This window comes from Oncorhynchus mykiss, chromosome 2 (assembly GCF_057628025.1).
Source record: "Oncorhynchus mykiss isolate SJ-2025 chromosome 2, ASM5762802v1, whole genome shotgun sequence".
Taxonomy (NCBI): Eukaryota; Metazoa; Chordata; class Actinopteri; order Salmoniformes; family Salmonidae; genus Oncorhynchus; species Oncorhynchus mykiss.
The window spans coordinates 17,909,227-17,930,961 of record NC_143023.1 but is presented as its reverse complement, the minus strand read 5'-3'; the positions used below and the strand labels follow the sequence as shown (position 1 = coordinate 17,930,961).

Here is a 21,735-nt window from a genome sequence, read left to right as displayed (position 1 = left end):
AATTCATGACAATGGGTGGAGCTCAAGAGTGTAGTGGCTCCCTCCTTCGACTCGTCTCCCCTGTTGCTTTTTCACCCATCCCGTGTACTCAGACCTTTACAGATTAAATTAATCCTGTTTTTACTATGAAATATGCCCCAGATAAACAACCTACATTGGGGGCTCTCTAAAAATCTGTATTCACACCATAATATGTTCAATATCTTACCAACACTGAAGAAATAACTAAATGATACATTTTCCCAAATTTTTCTAATTTATTAATTTAAATAACTTAAAATGGACACAAAAATACCCACCCATTAAGTTTCGCTCAATGACTGTTTCCCAGGCACCTTTTCCCACCGAAGTAAAAGACAACTGTTGATTGTTTCCCTGGGAAATGTAGGCGCCAACATGCATTTAGATCGGAGGGAGAAAACATGCCCAGGAAACCCAGCCAGAGGAGCATATCGACTGGGGAGTTCCTTTCTATCAAATCTGTTGAGGCTTCCCTATTGACAAATACATTGTTTTTTCCCAATTCTGAACAGGATAGGAGCTGGATAGTGCATATGACCGGAGCAGGTATTTGATCCATACAAATCAAATGAAAAACATTTTACAATAAAAAGGTTCACAAGTACACTATTGGCAAATCAGTACTAAAGACCAGATGTGCCACTATGACCATATAAATAAATATCCATAATTATATATGGGATATAATTAATAATCAATGATATGCACAATCCTGCACCCTAACCTAATCCTGTATGGACAATAACCTACTTCATACACGCACCAAGACATCTGAATATAGGCATGTCACTTTAAAACCACTCTGGCAAATACTGGACAATGAATAAACAATGACAATTTTGTAAAAACGCAAAAACAGAATAGTCATACATGGGGATAAACATTTACAAAAAAATAGGGGTGAAATCATTTTTTGAAGTAATAATCAGACCAAATGTTGCTCCCTTCGTGTCCATCTCATTTCGACCACGACTAGACAAACATTTTCTAGGAAAACTGCTCATTGCCGCTTCCTCATTTGACTACCCAATGAATGACCATCTCATCATGTTGTGTTTCACTCTATGAATAAAAAACATTGCATAATCTTCTAATAAGTCCTCAACCCTTACTCCCTTTCGACAACCTGATCTCGTATAAGGTAACTCAACTCAGACATGACAAAACATCTCACCAGTTTCCCAACACGAGGCTAGCTGGGCAGTACACAGTACCATTTCAGCAACAGGAGCCACGTCAAGAAGGGGTTGGGGAAAGAAAGAGGCATTTTCTGTTTCTGAAAAATATCCAAGACATTTTGTTTAGTGAACACTGAACAGAAAGAAGCCTCATTTCAGATAGGGGAGATGAGTCAGACTGAAGCTCGAACAGTGTTGAGCTGGGTAGCTACTATATGACACACACAATCACTAGTGCTGTGTATGAAACACAATAAACCTTACTCTGATCATGACAGCGAGGAACCATGGAGAGAACTAACACACAGCGGTGAATCCATTTGAATTCAGTCACTTTTTCACAACATCCCTTTTGTTTTAAACGTTCCAGACATGTTTTACCATGGAAGAAGTGGTCAGAAAGTAGTGACTTTTTGGACCTAAATGCCATAAACATTCAGGAGATCAAGGTGCTCAAAGTTGCCTCATTTTGCATACCCCACCCAACCAAGAAATGACTAAATCATTGTGTGGTTCGCAAAAGGGTCAACTTTGATGACCTTCATCTTTTGTGTTTTGACATGGAGGTCCAAAAAGTCACTTTCTGACCACTTCTACAACAGACAAATATGTATGGAAGGTTTCCTTCAAACCACTTTTACAACAGACAAATATGTATGGAAGGTTTCCTTCAAACCACTTCTACAACAGACAAATATGCATGGAAGGTTTCCTTCAAACCACTTCTACAACAGACAAATATGTATGGAAGGTTTCCTTCAAACCACTTCTACAACAGACAAATATGTATGGAAGGTTTCCTTCAAATCAAAAAGGGGTGCTGTCAAAAAGTCATTGAATGTATATGGATTTATCCACAGGGGATTGGGAGAATATATGGCAACAAGGAATGAACAGGGATACAAGATGCAATGAGTACAAAAGGGACAGTAGAGTCAGGGGGATAGAAAGAGTCTGGGAAGGGGAACAATATTCAGTATACACACACACACACACAGAGAAGACTCCAAACAGCATTAGAGTCGCCTCAACGCTCGCTTTTTATCAGTTTTCTTCTTCCCTACAACATTACTATTGCTACTACTACTGCTGGAGGTAGTACTGCTTCCATTGGCTCCGTTACCCAGAGCAGCAGAGGGGGCAACCCCTGGCCCCATCGCCCTCTTGGTAGGGTCCCCTGCGTGTTTTTTGGGCTGGGGGCCATCGGCGGGGTCCTGGGGCACCCCCGACGTCCCCCCATGCCCCCCCATGGCATGGATCTCAGTCAGGAGGCGAGCACGGGACGCATACTCTGTATAGTCCTCCAGGAGCAGACGCCCCGCCTCCTCGTTGAGAGCCGACTCAGGGTTGGGATGGATCATAAGGCACTTGATAGTCTGAGGGGAGAGAGAGAACACCAGTGAGTCATCAGGGTATATTTCAAGGTTTTCCTTGAACTACTAAACAAAATGTTGAGAATAGAAAATGCAGATACAATATTTTCTTTCACCCATTGCTATTTTGGATTATTAAAAGAAGCACCTATAGAGATGCTTAAATGTTTCTTACCAGTAATACATGTCTGAGTCCCAGCTCTGCCCTCCAGTCCCTTTTCAGGACGTTGACACAGATCTCTCCCTTGTGGCCCACATTAGGGTGGAAGATCTTGGTTAGGAAGTAGCCTTTCGGTGGTGCAGCAGGGAAGTCCTTCCCCAGGACCAGGCGCATCCGGAAAACACCCCCGGCAAACGGGGTTCCTTCTATTGAAGCACAATAAATAAACCACGTCAAGCAGGGGTTGACATTACTGGTTGTCCAGGGCAGGTAAACTGAACAGTCGGTAAGGTGGAATCTGCCTTTTGTCCTGAAGACTAGCGTTCATTCACGTCGACTCGTGTTCCATTTGTTCATGTGCACAAGTGACTCAATAAAAAAATTAATCAAGCCAAGTGATCACACAGTTCTCCCTACATTCTCTTTCACCTCCGTTACTCGTCTCACTCCATTCAGATCCGAACGCTCCCTCTACACAAACGAGTTGCGCACCCAAGCTCCCATTAAGACTATAGAAATTACTGCCTATAAAAATGCATCTAACAGATGGGATACACAAACAAAACTGTAGACAAGCTACATTCCTTGCCAAATCACGACAGCTTTATCACAAATTCAAAATGGACTGGTTGATTAAAGTAGGGAAATGTGTTCCAACTACAAGCTGCAGATTTGAAAAAAAATTATGCATCTGGTCCATTTAGCGAACTGCTAGTCTGTCATTTAGAATAGGTTACGGATGGACATATGTAACAAAAACATTGTTTTGATGAAGGCAAATAGCCAATAATAAGCTCATTACACCCTGTTAAAACAGGAGTAGGCTAAACGTGCAGTGAAATTAGTGAGAAAGACGCACCTGTTTCGGTAGCAAATGTCAGTGCTCAAATGGCGGTAGGAGTCCATAATTTAACAAATGACCTTGCAACTCAAGTAGGCCTAAGTGTTTTCCAGTTCAGACAGTGAAGATTGGACAACTAAATAAAATGTTTAGGCCTTTGTGCCAACTGCCTCTAGTAGTGTGTTAGCTAGCCAGTGTGTAATCTCAGCATAGTTGAGGTCTAACCTGAATTAGCCACAAAATCTAGAGTTTGAAAGCGACTTTTCTGGAAGCTGTGCTGCACCATTTCCCCTACATGGGCCAGCCCCAGCCCCTGGGCCCACCCATAGCAATTAGTTTCAGCAAATGTGCTTCAGCTCCTCACCATTTGAGTGACAGCCAACAAGATACACTCAGCAGAGCGATAGTATGCAATTTCCAAGTACCACTTTTGGCTGCTGAGCTTTACTTTCAGAACTATTGTCTAAAAAGTCCACAAAAGTACCGGAGACTTAAATTTCATGCCTCTATGGAGTATTTTACATGTGTGATCATTACTTCATACTTTAACACACACTTTAACCCTTTTCATCAGAAGTCTGTCAGAGTAAAGGCGTCTGCATGCTTCCCAGCCAAAACAGTTCGGAAGAGTTTGTGCATATATTAAGACAATATTTTGCACCGTTTTGTTAGTTTTGGACTTCAGTAATTTTTGTGTGTTGTTGTTTGGGCGTAAATTTTTTCTTGCAGCAAGCCAAAGTTGGTAGCCAGAGTCCGTATCCGAAGTCTACACCCCTTTGTCAGTGATTGGCCAACAGTAGCGATTCTTCAATGAAGTCGATTGTCATTCAACAAGAGACTAATTTTCATGAAAATGTTTAATTGCGAAATACTGCAAACATCCTTGTCAAAAACATCAAAACTATTGACAGATTTATTGAGTTATCTTAGATTAATTCTGCCTATGTTGAGGAAGTGTATACTGGCTATGGCGTTTAAAAATGGACAAACAATACTATTTCTGCTTTTTACTTGTTTTTCCAAGCGAAGGTCTTTTAAGGGAATATGCGAGCACACTCGTCTGGTTCGCCTAGCTGACTTCGGCTAATCGCCAGCTGAACTGAAGCATGCTGACGCCTTAAGAGAACTTCTTTACACAATTAGCATGAAACGTATGAAAAAACAGGTTTGAAGTGTCATAAGTGTGCTGACTCATTCAAACAATGTTCAAATTTTTTACATTTGTATGTGTAAAAGACCATTTTCGTTTTTTGGGCAAGTGACTATGACCTTTGCCTGTACTTGCCCGATGGACAAGCACCTTTGATAGCTTAATGTCAACCCCAGCATGTTCTACATTACATCTTCCCTAGGCAGACAAAACATTTCCCATGACAGAGGTATGCGTTACCTGGTCCCTCAATGGCTGTATGGAGTTCTGTGATGTCTTCTTCGCTGGGGTAGATCTTGATGCCCTCAGGGGGATCTGCAGCTAGTGCAGACACCTCTTTGTACACCAGGCGCAGAACCTGGGGCGGCAAGTTCTCTACATTGGAGTTCTATAAATGGGGCACACACATACATTACTACAGAAAGGTGCAAATATGGTAAATACTATAGATATGGAAACCACACATCCCATGATCACAAACACATTAATAACAGGAAAATCTCAGTAAGGGACAATTTCAGTAAAGCTGTCACCAAAATGGTTGCTCAGAATCAATGTAGCCATCTACTGTCTGATAAGCCTTAGGCCTGTAGCCGATTAAACTCAACTCCACGATTTATGATGGAGATGAGCTGCGATTAGTGTAAACAGACTGGAGCTCCTTAGTCACAAAATCAATTTGAATAAAAAACTACTGATTTCATTTAAGTGTAATTGCGGGCTATTCTTTGGATGCTATAATCCGAAGTTTTTGCTAAAAACGGAATTGTATGGGACTAAGGAATTCCAGTTTGCCCACACTAGTCGCTGCTCAACTCCATCGTAAATCGTGGAGTTGAGTCGAATACAGTACAGGCCAGGTGGTACGTTAATATCATGAGAGTGAGTGGATAAGCTGTGTGTCACAACTGACAACTGCGAATTCAGCCAATGTCTGGCAGTTTACTTCATTGATAAATGTACAAACCGGTCAAAGTTAAGATATTGTATAAGCATTTTCTAGCCATACAAAACGGACATCAAGTTAGCCATTCTGTCTTTGCCAAATAAAGCTAGGTTGTAGCTAGCTAGCGAATTAACAGTTAGCCGAAAGCTAGCTAATGGTAGCATTGCTGGCTAAAATTACTGACTAGTTCACATCATTGTCAAATAGCTAATGTAACGTTACCATTAAATCGCCCAATCGTGTAACATATTGATGTAGTTCTTATTACAACTCATCAATTTCGCTAAAAGAGAGGAAATAAGATATCCAACTAGCAAGCTAACATTAGGTAGCTAGCCAGCCAAATCATCATTAGGTAGCTAGCTAACTTGCATAGGTAGCTACATACGCCAACTTTGGGGTGTGCTAACGTTATGATAGTTAATTTGCTGACAACCGTGTAGAAGTTAGTTAGTGACTAATCTTTATGTTGGACAGTTTCGCATTTAAATTGTGTTCGGGAGAAGTGTCAACACTGAACTAGCCTGCAAAAGAAAATCGTAGCTAACGTTATATCAGCGAACATCAGTTAGTTAACTATAGCAAGCAAATAACCAACCAACGTTAGCTACCCAACTTAACTAGTTAGCTAAGTTAGGTCTCGACTAAGTAACGTTACTGTAGTTAGCTAGTTAACGTTAGCTAAACAGCTGGCAAACAATTTGACTTGCTTTGTTAGCTAGCTAAATAACCAATAATTGTATCCATTTATGAAAGTGTTTGTAGAAAAGTTTAACTTACCATGTCTTCCGAAAAATATTATTATTCAGGTGACTGGGGCTAGCTAACTCTGTGATCCTCGTCTAAATAGCAACGGTAGCTAGCAACTAATAAATAGTTGCAGCTTATGCTTGATCGATGAGAAAGTGGTCCACGAGACCTCAAATAAATGAATAAATGCAGTTATTGCCGACTATTTAGATCTCGAATGCCAAGCAAGCGATCAAGTTATGCTAACGCGTTAGCCAGCTGCAGCTTGCTAGCTGAAATTCTTCTCCTCAAAAGTTCAGACACACTGATAGCACGTAAACCCCAATTCGTTATTCTGCTAAAACCAGTCTGTTTTTTTTGGTGTAAACAACGTATACAGTGAAGGGAAGCGAGCTACTGGAAGAAAGTGTTTTTAGCCAAAGTTATGTGGTGGCCAAGTGCTAGAGTAGCTAGCCAGCTACTATTTTCGTTGACACGGAACACGACTACGTCTCCCAAATGAAATTGTGTTGTCTTGACCAATCGGTATTTTAGCCATACATCACGTGTACAAACAACCTAACCAACAAGACCAATCACATATCGTAGGTGCGCCGTCGTCATCATACTTGACATTTCCACCAACCATCCAAAGTCGAGAATGTCAAAAATGCTTCCAAGCCATAGGTGCGTTTGAAAAACTCATACCCACCCAGAGGGTAGGCCTTCATCTTGACAGACAGCCGCACACAATACAACGTTTTTCTAAACTTCAATATAACCTAATCCCAGTTAACCTAACTCTACCATACAATATACCTATAGACGGCAGTGTCGGAGGAAGGCTCAACAAATTATCAAAGGCTGTTCTCTTTGCTGCCGCAAGTGGTACCAATCAAATCAATGTACCAAGTCTGGAACCAACAGGACTCTGAACAGCTTCTACCCCCAAACCAAATACATTTCTGAGTGGTGCAGCGGTCTAAGGCACTGCGTCTCAGTACTAGAGGTGTCACTACAGAGCCTGGTTCGTTTCCAGGCTGTATCACAACTGGCTGTGATTGTGAGTCCCGTAGGGCGGTGTTGTCTGGGTTAGGGTTTGGGAGGCTCTCATTGTAAATAAGAAATTGTTCTTAACTGACTTGCCTAGATAAAATAAATAAGACTTCTAAACAATATTGAGAAATGGCAACCCTGACTACCTGCAGTGACTATGCACACTCACATATGCATACTGATGCCACACACTTTCACAATCACCACATATGCTCCTGATATTATCTAGCCTGTTGCCTATTCTCTTTACCCCCACCTATATGTACAATACATAGCTTCCTGAAATTACGTTGTACCCCTTCACATCGACATCGGTACATAATTATTCCTTGTGTTACTATTTATATTTTATTTCTATTTATTTTATTTGATCTTTAACTATGTTGGAAAAGGACCCGTATGTAAGCATTTCACTGTGAGTCTACGACCGTTTTCTACAAAGCATGTGACAAATACAATACAATTTGATTTGATTTGATTTTAATTGAATACTAGTTGAGGTACCAGTCTTTTTAGCTAACATTCAACTCCTGTCATTGGGTTTGGCAAGGAGTGGAATGTAATAGCTGAGCAGAGACACAGAGATGGCAACCAGGCTAGAATGCAACAAATCAGAGAGAATTTAGAACGTTTGATGATATCAGAAGCATGAACTGTTAGTCAAAATGTTAGATATGCTTGGGAATTACTACAATAGCAACTTTTTCTAACAATATGGTCGTCATTCTAATGTTCACACATAACGCCATCCATTCCAAGGCCTTACAACAAATGTAGCTATTTCTCAAACCTGTCCACATAATTCTTTAGGATCTTCCACAAATCAACTTTTCACTCTTCATGACTTTTGGTGAGCAGCACAATAAAACCTGGGTACGTAACCCCTTGTTGCATGAGGTAAAACATTTATTTGCTCAAGGTTAAGGTACCAAACCATCAAGCACTGGCATCCAACATTATAATAAGGGGATAAATATCTGTACCTGTAAGACTCTTATCACATGTATTACTTGCATGGAGGAAACTTTTACAGCTCACAGCAAATCTAATGTAAGTGTTGCTTCTGTACAAACAAAAAATAGAAAACATCACAGCCTGCCAACCCCAGTCTACTGACATCAGCTCAGATTGAATTTGAAAGCCCCTGGCCCTGACCAACCATCCTGAGAACTATGGTCACAAAGGCCAGAGTGGGAAAGTGCCTACCATGTGCCAGACAGAAACTTCCCTGTTATTTAAAAGTAAATTAATGTAGATGAGTGATTATTAATGCCATCCTCAAGATACAGTGATACACCTAAGATTTGGAAAGGTACATTCCAAGTAACATTACATTTAAATTATTCCTAGTATCCATCATTTTGGAAGGGAAGGTTTTGGCATCCAACCCCCACTGAGACTTTTTCCTGCAGTATTTCTATTGACCACTAGAGTGCGCCTCATCACTACATTGTCTGCGTGTTTCTATTTTGGGATTATGGTTCTGGATGTTTTCTTCGAATTATTTGTAGGAAAACAGTGCACAGGGATTTCCCTTGTGGCCCTCTGCAATCAGAAAATGTTTTTCGATTAATGACATGATTGCTTGTGTCATGTGCAAATACTTTTTTGTCAAATGTGATTTTTATGGCTGTTAATTGTGATGTTGTAAAAATACAATAAAATACAATAAAGTAATTAAATCATTTTTATTTACATTAAACAGTTAAACAGTATTTTTTTCTAAGGCACTAACTAGTAATGCTCATTTGGACACAATGTTTGTGGCTTTTCCCATTGAGATAGATAGAGGACTCTAGTGCCCAAATGTCTAATATAGAATGGGCAGCGCCATTGAGCACTTTCACCATTTTGAAGTAGTCACTGGGTGGGACTTCCTATGGGTTAAGGAAGGATCACATAATTCCAACCAGGTCACCAGGAGGGATCAGCCAATGCATTATACTTGTGAACAAACATTCCATAACTGCAGGTGGCAGTACATTGGCAAGCTTTATACCTGTTCAAACAACGCACTCCAGGTGGCAGTATGCACCAAGAGGACAGGGTTCCCGGTCTAGAAGAATGGTTTTGACTGCTCCCACAGTTTTGCTTCTGTACAGCAGTTTAATCTTAAGGACAGGACCCTTTTTTTTTTCAATTTTCGCCTAAAATGACATACCCAAATCTAACTGCCTGTAGCTCAGGATTTGAAGCAAGGATATGCATATTCTTGATACCATTTGAAAGGAAACACTGAAGTTTGTGGAAATGTGAAATTAATGTAGGACAACATAACGCATTTGATCTAGTAAAAGATAATACAAAGATATAAAACATGTGTTTTTTAGTTTTTTTTGTACCATCATCTTTGAAATCCATCACTCACAACCGAAGATATTAACATTTTATATTCATCAAATGTCTGCTCTGTTTTTGGACGATGTGATGACGTGATCACTGCTTGCGCTGCTCCTTGTGCGGTTGCATCTCAGATATAGACGGCCCATGAAATGAATCAACATATGCGAAAGTGAGTAGATTATCTTGAAAACAACGGGCGGACATATTGGATGTAGTCTTCAGTTCTTATTATATCTCCGTGGTATGCACATATTCAGTTTGTTTACCAAATCATAGAAAATGGATTACTTCAAAATAGAGATGCCCTCAATTGCGCTGCCCCTTTTCTCACAAACGCCATAATACTGTAGTACATATACAATGATGCGATGTCTATCTAAGTCTATGGGCTTTTCCAGGCGCGCCATCTTTGCTGGCACCACGCATAGTTCCTGGCTTTCAGCGCGCACTAATCACTGATTGGATAGCCTGATGTGCGTTGCAGAGAAATTCAGCAAAGACAAAAACAACGCTCATTCCAATTTACGGGGCGTGACAGTTGAACAACAACAATCAAGCTTCCGGTTTTCCCCCATTCTTACTAGAGAGTTCACTAGCATGATCTTGTGAGCGTAAAATCAACAAGTTTATGTATAATAGATTTACGTGTACGCTAGGTACATTTTATTATTTTGTTTTGTCGTGGAATAAGAGCACCGAAAGAGCTATTACTGACTTTGATACACTGCTTTATTTGACCATTACACTGAGGGCAACTTCCAATACGGTAAAGACTGATCTAGTTAGTTAGCTAATAATTGAATGAAATTAATCATTCTATTGGACTTCGAATGCACGTGTTTTTTTTCTGGAGTATTACAGAGGAGATTGCTATTGTTTTGTTTCCTTGGAAAGTGTTTCATTCATTCCCTTTTCACTGTTTTGTTGAAAGTTCATATTCAACAATGTATTGAACAGCTGCAGTCAACATGTTTGTATTTTGTCTATCAACAGGGTTATTATGAGCGAAGGAGAGGTATTCCATGAGAAGCAGCGACTGGAGTTGTGCGCCATTCATGCTCTGAACAACGTTCTGCAAGAACAAGTGTTCACCAAGGAGACGGCAGATGACATCTGCAAGCGGTGAGGTCACTTAGGTCAGGCGATGTGTGTGTAATGTCAACTTTAGGGGGCGGTGTTTTGGCTAAACAGGGTTCTTTGTGTCAATGATAACACACAGGCTCTTCAATATGCAATCTCTGCATGTAAATCATCAAGTACTGCTATAAGCTTGTGATCCAAAGAGCACCCACCACACACTTTTTCCATGAGTTCCAAGAGCATGTGAATCTGTTTTTACCATGTTCCCCTCTTTCCCCTTCCTCCCCAGGCTAGCTCCACAATGTGTAGTGAACCCTCACCGCTCGATGCTGGGCACAGGCAACTATGACGTCAACGTCATCATGGCTGCCCTACAGAGCAGAGAGTTGGCTGCAGTATGGTGGGACAAACGCAGGTCAGTCTTCAATACCTCAGGGCCAGACAGATTCGGAAGAGATGATTGGCAATGAAATACACCTGTGTAGTCAATTCAAATCCAACCAAGTACCGCTACAGGTCATGAAGAGCTAGTTTTATTGACCAAAGAAAATATTTGGATAAGGAAACTTCGCCACAGATTCTGTCTACTCCTACTGTTCATCACTGTTCCTCCCCTTCACCACCACAGTGACTGTTGATTTTAAACCAAAATCTCCTTCCCTTTTCCTATTTCTCCCTCAGAACAGTACAGAGTCTCTGTGTTGACAAGGTCCAGGGGTTCATCCTGAACGTTCCGTCACGTGTCTCTCTTGGAATTGTGTCCCTCCCCGTCAAGCGGCGGCACTGGCTTGCAGTGCGCCAGGTTAATGGACACTACTACAACCTCGACTCCAAACTAAAGAGTCCTGTCTGCATCGGGAACGAAGCAGATCTCCGGTGAGTGATGGGAGGGACGACAACTATGCAGACATGTATTGTACAACTCCTAATCAAAAGGCACAGTATCTCAAACTTTACAGCTGTAATAAATAGTGATAAATGCAAAAATATGCAAATGCTAAATTTGTCATGCTTAATTGTTTGCAAACAAATGTCTCTGTAATTTTTATTTACATAGTTACCCTGTCAGGAACTCTTGAATGCAGCCCACAATTTGACTGTGGTAGACTACTAGTCAGAGTTTGATCTCATCCTGTTCGAGGAGTGGTCACATGGGGCTTGTTACAGTTTGTACTTTGCACTCTTGTAAACCAGTCTCTCTCACTCTCCCATTTGTACTCTCTCATTCACCACACTCCTCTTCTCTCTTTCTCAGTACATTTCTCAGTGAAGTTCTGTCTCCGGACGTGGCAGAGATGCTCCTGGTTGTGAGGAGGGACGTGGAGGAGTACGGAACCTGGCTGAACTCTGATGACCTCAGGAAGTGATTCCTCTGGCCTGGGCATTCCTTCATTCATTCAGCATGGGACTCAAACTCCTGCTCTACTCTGGAAAAACAAATAACATTTTAGAAAACAAGAGGCGCTTAACAAAAAGTACATATTTCAGGAAATGCATTACCGGTTGCTGAGGAGTGTGGGCACTCTTAGACACACGAAGTGCCAAAGATAATTTAAGATGACGAGGGATTTCTGTCCCAAATGACTTGTTTGTAACAGTTTACTGACTGTTGTTTGGATTTCTATACTACAGCTGCATCTATATATTTTTCCTTCTCTCTCTTCCTTCTTCCTATGCACTGCACTGTCGAGGTAGATCAGTTAGAACTAGTTTGTCTTTGTTATTCTATGCACTGCACTGTCGAGGTAGATCGGTTAGAACTAGTTTGTCTTTGTTATTCTATGCACTGAGGAGGTACAGAGGTGGCACTGGATGTCATGTTGACAACTGACTGAAAATAATGCTTCTATGTTTGTGTTCTGTCTGCGTCTACATCTAACTATGCATATCCAAGTTTAATGGGAGCACTGTCTTTCTGTTACACGCGCTCAACTACACACACACTCAGAGGATATAAAGAAAATGTTATTTATATGTAACGATGTGTCTCGTCTTTCAGAGGTTCAGCAGCACAGTTCATTCACAGTTGAGTGACTTAAACAAGGCAACTTTATTAATTGTTATTATTTTATTTATATTAGACTCTGGAGTGAAAAAGGATGCCATTCAAAAGGAGCATTGATTATACCATACAAACGCAATTCAAGGGTTAACAAGGTCAGACAAGGAGGGTGTTCAATGAAATCTGACATCACATATGTACATAACATCCTATAGAGACCCCAGAAACCCACTGCTATATAGTTATTATTGCTATTTACGGTAGAGCTACTGCAGCACCAGTGGCAGGAGTTTTATTGCTATGTGCCTGCTGTCATTGCATGGGATTTGTAGTTCTAACGGTCTCGTGGTTGGATGGGAGTTGTAGTTCTCAATTCAGCCTACAAAGAGGTGGTACTATAGCCCTCTCTTGAATGTTATTTTTAAGAGCAAAGTTTCATGAGGGGATGGGCAACTCCAGTCCTTGGGGACTTGGTGTCCCTTCTGCAGCTGACTCCAATAATCGCCTAATCATGATCTTCAGTTTAGAATGCAATTAGTTTATTCACCACTCCGGCCCCAAGGACAGGAGTTGCCCATCCCTGATTTAGATAATGTCATCAACAGTGAAATGTATAGTATCAGAAGGTAATACAAAGGAGATACAGAATTTTCACTTATAAAAAGTAAATCAAATAAAAATTGCACGTTGAATACCAAGTGAGGAGACTGCATATTCATTCACTCAAAAATGTGTCTTGTTTCTACGTGTCAGTGTTTCTCTACAACAAGATATAGATATAAAAACGTGAAAATAAACTGGTGCTACATTTAAAAAATATAGAACTACAATGTTGTAACGTCAATACCATTTTGGCTCGCCGCGCAACTGTTGACACTGGACAGACAAGGGGGATTGTAAGGGGTGACTTTGACCAAGTGAACCTGGTTCAGACCTCTTCATAATCATGCTACCTACTGTATCTATTTGACATTAGCTTACTGTGAGGTTCTACAGCAGGCCATTCAACCTTGTTGATACTGACGTTACGCACCTTTAATTTACATCTAAAGCTCGATTTTTGGGGATTAGTTATTTATTCTTCATCTCAATAAAGTGTCCATTCATAAGAAAACAGAAAAAAATTCTATACTTTTTTAAACATAAAAAAAAATTAGCGTGAATACAGGTTCCTTGAATGGGCGGAGTTGGGGTGTGTTTGACTACCCCCGTAACCAGTCAGCATGCTGGGAGAGTACTGTACTTTCAGAAACAGCGTTTTGATTGGATATGGGGGAGCCGCCATTGAAGATCCACAGAGGAGGGTGTGCAGAGAGAAGGAAGACAAGAAAACAAGAAATCTCCATTATTCAAATTTGTTTCAAAATCATCTCTTGTAGGAAGATGAGCACTCACGTGGTCACATTATTCCCCTAACAACAGGGGTAGAGGAGGTAGAAGTTATCCACAACCACTGATCCAGGGTCTTTACCTCCAAATGGTTAAGGTTAGGAATGGGTAGGTAATCAGGTAATCTGACCCCAGATCAGAGGTGTATGGAGGCAACTTCTACCACAAGCACCAGGGACTGTTGTAAAAGTTAAGACTGGGATGGTAATGCTAGAAAGGACAAAGGTAGGGTAATGGTTAGGGTTAGGTCTCAGGTTTGTGATCAGAAAGCACTGTATGTACGTCCTTTCTAGCATGTCCAAAGTCAGAGAGGTGACAACCGACAGAGTTAGTTGTTAGGGGCAGAAAGTGAGCTTTCCCATTCAAGCGATAGTACACATACTTTAGGTTAGTTGAATAAAAAAAGAATGCCAGTTTACAGCAGGTGTGTAGACAGAATTTAGTTGGTAGATGGGCCTACAGAAATTTGGATGGGTCAACGCTACCCAGGCCCACCCTTGCCTACACTCCTGGCCTACAGGGCCCTGTAAGGTTGGAGCCACAACACCACCACCACCACCACCATCCCCACTACCATCACAACCATCATCACCACTACCATCACCACCTTGACCATCGCCACCAATACCATCACCACCACTACCATCACCACCATCCCCATCGCCACCATGACCACCATCACCACCACCAGTTAGTTAGATCCAGAATGTTTATTATCGACTAATGACAAACGTACAGGCAAATAACACCTCGAGTGACGGTTTACACGCCTAGTGATGACAAATGGCACAGATTAGGATGTCACGAATACAAAGGAACTCACAGAGGGGGGTGGGGACTGCCTGTCAGTCAGGGGTAGGCTCTCATAGCCAGGGTTGCCATTGGAGGAAACGTTTGGAGTCCTGTGTAGAGACAGAAAGAGAGAGGAAACGAAAGGAAAAGCAGGAAGGCAGAAGAGGAGGAAGAGGAGAAGGAGTGGAGAATGAGTGAGAGAGAGGGGAAAAAGGGATGAGACACATTGAGAAAGACGAAAAGAGGGAGGTGGACCAAAGGAGGGAACCGAGGTGGGGTAAGAAGAGAAAGGGAGGAAGAGCGATTAGAGAAATGGTGATGTAGAAACGGACCTCCTTATAACTGGTGGTATTAGTGTTATTAGGGCACTATATCTACGTAGGCAGGGGGATAGCTGGAGGTTTCAGCATGGGGGACACAGATATTATACACACAGTGCACTCCTGATAAGTCCACTTTGGGAAATGCAAAGTCATGTACAATGATGAAGTGCACATTTGTGTACAACGTGTACGTGCATGGCAATTTAAAACTTCACCAGTCCCAATTCAAAATACATTCATTTTTAATTGCTCTGGATATCCACATGCTCCACTTTAGTGTGTGCTTTCCAGACGGCCCCAAACCAGAGCATTTATCAGGAGTCCACTGCATTCTTATTGTTTATTGGGTACCTGGAATCTGAGTTACTTTACTCTGGGCAGTTTGGTCATGATAATGTTACTATTAGATCTAGGCTAGGGCCACTGACAATCACAGTGTTTACAGCGCCTGAATACACCAACTGGACTTGGCATTTAGTTATGTTCTACATGCTAAGGCATAAGGTAGGAAAGTACACTTCTTAGGGCATTAACTGGACTGGCAAAGTATAGAAAGAGAGTGAAAGAGAGGAAGAGACAGTGAGAGGAAGTGACAGTGAGAGGAAGTGACATTGAGAGGGAGTGAAAGACCGAGAGAGAGTGAGAGAGAGGAAGAGACAGTGAGAGGAAGTGAAAGACCGAGAGAGAGTGAGAGAGAGGAAGTGACAGTGAGGGAGTGAAAGACCGAGAGAGAGTGAGTGAGAGAGAGGAAGAGACAGTGAGAGGGAGTGAAAGACCGAGAGAGAGAGTGAGAGAGAGGAAGAGACAGTGAGAGGGAGTGAAAGACCGAGAGAGAGTGAGAGAGAGGAAGAGACAGAGAGAGGGAGTGAGAGAGAGAGAGGAAGAGACAGTGAGAGGAAGTGACAGTGAGAGGAAGTGACATTGAGAGGGAGTGAAAGACCGAGAGAGAGTGAGAGAGAGGAAGAGACAGTGAGAGGAAGTGACAGTGAGAGGAAGTGACATTGAGAGGGAGTGAAAGACCGAGAGAGAGTGAGAGAGAGGAAGAGACAGTGAGAGGAAGAGACAGTGAGAGGGAGTGAAAGACCGAGAGAGAGTGAGAGAGAGGAAGAGACAGTGAGAGGAAGAGACAGTGAGAGGGAGTGAGAGACCGAGAGAGAGTGAGAGAGAGGAAGAGACAGTGAGAGGGAGTGAAAGACCGAGAGAGAGTGATAAAGAAATAATAAAGGACAGAGACAGAAAGAGAGAGAGGTGAGAGTAATTTGAGAGACTTGATAACATGAGACTTGGGACACCACAGTGTGGATGGTGGGTGGGAGTGATGGGGTTTTACCTAGGTCAACCTGAGCCTCATATCTCCGCAGTATTAATGTATGTGTCTAAAATGACACCCTATTCCCCATATAGTGCACTACTTTCGGACACTTGGCCCAAAGTAGTGCACTATATGGTGAATAGGGTGTCATTTGAAACACACTCAAGATCTGTGAGTGATCGATCGGACCGGTCTATGTCTGTCTTGGAAGGTGCGACAGACCGATAGACAGACACACAGAAAGACAGACTTCTGGAGTTGTGTCTGTTTCTCTGCCTACCCTGCAGTCCACAGTAGCCCTGTCTGTGTGTCTGTTTCTCTGCCTACCCTGCAGTCCACAGTAGCCCTGTCTGTGTGTCTGTTTCTCTGCCTACCCTGCAGTCCACAGTAGCCCTGTCTGTGTGTCTGTTTCTCTGCCTACCCTGCAGTCCACAGTAGACCTGTCTGTGTGTCTGTTTCTCTGCCTACCCTGCAGTCCACAGTAGACCTGTCTGTGTGTCTGTTTCTCTGCCTACCCTGCAGTCCACAGTAGATCTGTCTGTGTGTCTGTTTCTCTGCCTACCCTGCAGTCCACAGTATATCTGTCTGTGTGTCTGTTTCTCTGCCTACCCTGCAGTCCACAGTAGATCTGTCTGTGTGTCTGTTTCTCTGCCTACCCTGCAGTCCACAGTAGATCTGTCTGTGTGTCTGTCTGCGTTGCGTGTGTTTGATTCCCCTGACAAAGTGATCTGTATGTGTCTATATGGAGGCAGAGTGGTTCTGACTACTCCATCACTGTACATGTCTGGGTAGGTGTGAGGTAGAACTATATCCAATGTATTTCCAATGTCAAACGTTTGCCATGTGTGCATGTATGCTAACATTACAGGGTGTGGTGAAGTAAATATGTGTGTCTTTTCAAGCTGTGCATCTAAAACCTCTGTGTGTCTCTGTTTTGTACCTATCCTTCACTTATGCTCATTAACATAGCAGACTTAGTCAGTAGGTCTGTGTGTGTTCATGCACGCTCCACTACTCTATACTGGGCCTATATGAGTGTCCTGATCTTGTCGGCTTCAGGTGGGAGCTTCGAGTTGAAGTTACACCAAGGCACAGATCTAGGATCAGCTTAATCTCCACCAAGTCTTCATCCTCAGCCACTATAGTAAAAAACTTCATCTTATTCCCGGGGGGTCTCTCTGAGGCAACTCTGTCTGTCTGTCTGTCTGTCTGTGTGTCTGTGTGTCTGTGTTACTCACGGGAGGGGTGGCGCGCTAGAAAATGGAGGAGTCCACTCGGCCCCCTGGTAATTATAGAAGGGGGGCAAGGCCCCTCGCTGAGACCCCACGGCCGGCTGTCTACGTGCCTGATGGGAAGTGAAGGGGTCCTCGCTCTCGCTGTCCGAATCTTCATACTCCTCGGAATCACTGTCGCCGTCAGAGAGAGGGGAGAGGAGAACTCATGAGAACAACAATTAGGGGTTTTGGTAACACTTTGTATGAACCTTTAAATCCTATGGAACAGATACGGAACACACTCTTCATGTGTGGAACACAGCCACAACATCTGTGTACTTTTACCCTACTGTACAAGAAAACAACAAAAAATTGTTGTAAAATAATAATATACAGTACTGTGTGAACGTTTTAGGCAGGTGTGAGAAAATGCTGTAAAGTAAGAATGCTTTCAAAAATAGACATGTTAAAAGATTATATTTATCAATAAACAATATGCAAAATGAATGAACAGAAGAAAAGTGGTGTGACCACCCTTTGCCTTCAAAGCATCAATTATTGTAGGTACACTTGCACAAAGTCAGGGATTTTGTAGGTATATAGTCAGGTGTATGATTAAACAATTATACCAAACAGGTGGTAATGATGATCAATTCATTTCTGAGAAGTACAGGCAGATACTTATCCATCATGCAATACCATCTGGGAAGCATCTGATTGGCCCAAAATTTAATCTGCAGCATGACAACAACCCCAAACATACAGCGAAAGTCATTAAGAACTATCTTCAGCGTTAAGAAGAACAGGGAGTCCTGGAAGTGATGGTACGGCCCCCACAGAGCCCTGATCTCAACATCATCGAGTCTGTCTGGGATTACATGAAGAGAGAGAAGCACCTTAGGCTGCCTAAATCCACAGAAGAACTGTGGTTAGTTCTCCAAGATGTTTGGGCCAACCTACCTGCCGAGTTCCTTCAAAAACTGTCTGCAATTGTACTTAGAAGAATTGATGCTGTTTTGAAGAAAAAGAGTGGTCACACCAAATATTGATTTGATATAGATTTTTCTTCTGTTCGCTCACTTTGCATTTTGTTAACTATTAACATGCCTATTTTTTAAAGCATTCTTACTTTACAGCCTTTTTTCACACCTGCCTAAAACTTTTGCACAGTACTGTATACAGTGAGGGAAAACATATTTGATCCCCTGCTGCATTTGTACGTTTGCCCACTGACAAAGAAATGATCAGTCTATAATTGTAATGGTAGGTTTATGTGAACAGTGAGAGACAGAATAACAACAAAAAAATCCAGAAAAACACATGTCAAAAATGTTATGAATTGATTTGCATTTTAATGAGGGAAATAAGTATTTGACCCCCTCAATCAGAAAGATTTCTGGCTCCCATGTGTCTTTTATACAGGTAACGAGCTGAGATTAGGAGCACACACTTAAAGGGAGTGCTCCTAATCTCAGTTTGTTACCTGTATAAAAGACACCTGCCCACAGAAGCAATCAATCAATCAGATTCCAAACTCTCCACCATGGCCAAGACCAAAGAGCTCTCCAAGGTTGTCAGGGACAAGATTGTAGACCTACACTAGGCTGGAATGGGCTACAAGACCATCGCCAAGCAGCTTGGTGAGAAGGTGACAACAGTTGGTGCGATTATTCGCAAATGGAAGAAACACAAAATAACTGTCAATCTCCCTCGGCCTGGGGCTCCATGCAAGATCTCACCTCATGGAGTTGCAATGATCATGAGAACGGTGAGGAATCAGCCCAGAACCACACAGGAGGATCTTGTCAATGATCTCAAGGCAGCTGGGATCATAGTCACCAAGAAAACAATTGGTAACACACTACGCCGTGAAGGACTGAGATTCTGCAGCGCCCGCAAGGCCCCCCTGCTCAAGAAAGCACATAGACATGCCCGTCTGAAGTTTACCAATGAACATCTGAATGATTCAGAGGACAACTGGGTGAAAGTGTTGTGGTCAGATGAGACCAAAATGGAGCTCTTTGACATCCACTCAACTCGCCATGTTTGGAGGAGGGGGAATGCTGCCTATGACCCCAAGAACACCATCCCCACCGTCAAACATGGAGGTGGAAACATTATGCTTTGGGGGTGTTTTTCTGCTAAGGGGACAGGACAACTTTACTGCATCAAAGGGACGATGGACGGGGCCATGTACCATGAAATCTTGGGTGAGAACCTCCTTCCCTCAGCCAGGGCATTGAAAATGGGTCGTGGATAGGTATTCCAGCATGACAATGACCCAAAACACACAGCCAAGGCAACAAAGGAGTGGCTCAAGAAGAAGCACATTAAGGTCCTGGAGTGGCCTAGCCAGTCTCCAGACCTTAATCCCATAGAAAAGGGGAGCTGAAGGTTCGAGTTGCCAAACGTCAGCCTCGAAACCTTAATGACTTGGGAGAAGATCTGCAAAGAGGAGTGGGACAAAATCCCTCCTGAGATGTGTGCAAACCTGGTGGCCAACTACAAGAAACGTCTGACCTCTGTGATTGCCAACAAGGGTTTTGCCACCAAGTACTAAGTCATGTTTTGCAGAGGGGTCAAATACTTATTTCCCTCATTAAAATGCAAATCAATTTATAACATTTTTGACATGTGTCTTTCTGGATTTTTTTGTTGTTATTCTGTGTCTCACTGTTCAAATAAACCTACCATTAAAATTATAGACTGATCATTTCTTTGTCAGTGGCTAAACGTACAAAATCAGCAGGGGATCAAATACTTTTTTCCCTCACTGTATATATGTTTTTATCTGTTCAATTAATGGGTTTGTGATGGTGCATTCAGCAATGTACTCTGGAATACAGACCTCCTGTTAATTTTACATCGATATTCGCAAATAAAAAAATGAATCCCCTTGTTGATCCCTGAATCTGTTTTTCCCTTCATGTTTCTGGCTGTGACACAGTTGGAAGCTGTTTACTACAGACAGACACACAGACAGAAGCTCTGACAGACCTGGAGGTACAGTAGTGAGTTACATGCCCATCCAGTACGTCAACCCACACCTGCACCTCTATATAGTACAACCTTACCTTGCTGCTGAGCATGTTCAGAGGAAATGTTAAACTATGATGTACAAAACTTAAGCAACAACATGACATCAATAACATATCTCTATCTCTCGCTCACACAGACACACACACCTGGGGAAGCTTCTCCAGGCGCCGGGCAGGGAACAGAGGATGGCAGTGAAGGCCAGAGCCGAAAGGAAAGAGTAGAGAGAGAGGTAGAGCAATCCCTCCATCCCATCAGAGCACAGGCCTTTCAAAGAGTCAATATAATCCTAAGAAACAGAGACAGAAAGAGCAAAAAGACTTGAGAAAACAGCAAGAACACACCAGAGACCATTACACCCCATGTTAAACACCAGGCCTACCTTGTTGAGACCTCGACAGTGGAGTAGCGCCACCAGCTGGTGAAAGTTGCCCTCTGTGGCATTGAGAATCTGCTGAACCTCCCTGAGTGACTTCTACAACGACAATAGGTAAGGATAATATCACACTCAGTTTCATAAACATGACACTGTGCTTTATATATTTGGCAGCCATTTTGTGTCATGGGTTGCACCCTGGCCCAGTGTGATGTACCTCTGCCTTGGGGACCTGTGGGAGAGCATTCCGGTCCAGGCTGGATAGGTGTGTGTGGATGCTGGAAAGGGACCTCTGTGACTGGGTCAGCAGCTGCAGACAACAGGTCATTGAAAATATTGCTTAGCTAAGCATCATCATCATGCTAACACTGTATAATCTATAAACATCCTGAACAGTACCTATCAGAAAATACA

General features: G+C 42.4%; 3 protein-coding genes across 11 annotated transcripts in view; 1 reads left to right on the top strand and 2 right to left on the bottom strand.

Annotated features, from left to right (window-relative positions):
• Positions 1–237: 237 nt before the first annotated feature.
• Positions 238–7,415, bottom strand: LOC110536976 (ubiquitin-conjugating enzyme E2 S). The gene is made up of 4 exons (XM_021622663.3): positions 6,450–7,415; positions 4,964–5,111; positions 2,748–2,938; positions 238–2,575 (listed from the first exon to the last, which is right to left on the bottom strand). Exons 1-4 carry the CDS (start codon positions 6,450–6,452, stop codon positions 2,216–2,218), a joined length of 702 nt encoding a protein of 233 aa, XP_021478338.1. The 5' UTR covers positions 6,453–7,415; the 3' UTR covers positions 238–2,215.
• Positions 7,416–10,347: 2,932 nt separating this feature from the next.
• josd2 (Josephin domain containing 2) lies at positions 10,348–12,853 on the top strand. The gene is given in 5 exon segments (NM_001160513.2): positions 10,348–10,563; positions 10,791–10,919; positions 11,167–11,292; positions 11,559–11,753; positions 12,133–12,853. Coding segments are annotated over 4 exon segments (555 nt in total). The 5' UTR covers positions 10,348–10,563; positions 10,791–10,797; the 3' UTR covers positions 12,245–12,853.
• A 73-nt stretch (positions 12,854–12,926) lies between these two features.
• The window catches only part of LOC110536937 (protein tweety homolog 1), a 34,139-nt gene continuing 25,330 nt past the window's right edge, over positions 12,927–21,735 (bottom strand). For 2 of the 9 annotated variants that reach the window (XM_090191223.1, XM_036940656.2), the window contains 6 exons: positions 21,539–21,631; positions 21,328–21,420; positions 21,095–21,234; positions 17,934–18,101; positions 15,092–15,170; positions 12,927–14,116 (listed from right to left, as the gene is read on the bottom strand). In XM_090191223.1, the coding sequence (XP_090047349.1) occupies positions 14,033–14,116; positions 15,092–15,170; positions 17,934–18,101; positions 21,095–21,234; positions 21,328–21,420; positions 21,539–21,631 (657 nt within the window). In that variant the 3' untranslated portion in view covers positions 12,927–14,032. Of the gene's footprint in view, positions 14,122–15,091; positions 15,171–17,933; positions 18,102–21,094; positions 21,235–21,327; positions 21,421–21,538; positions 21,632–21,735 lie in introns of all 9 variants that reach the window. The other 7 variants (XM_036940678.2, XM_090191255.1, XM_036940676.2 and 4 more) reach the window with 5 other exon arrangements.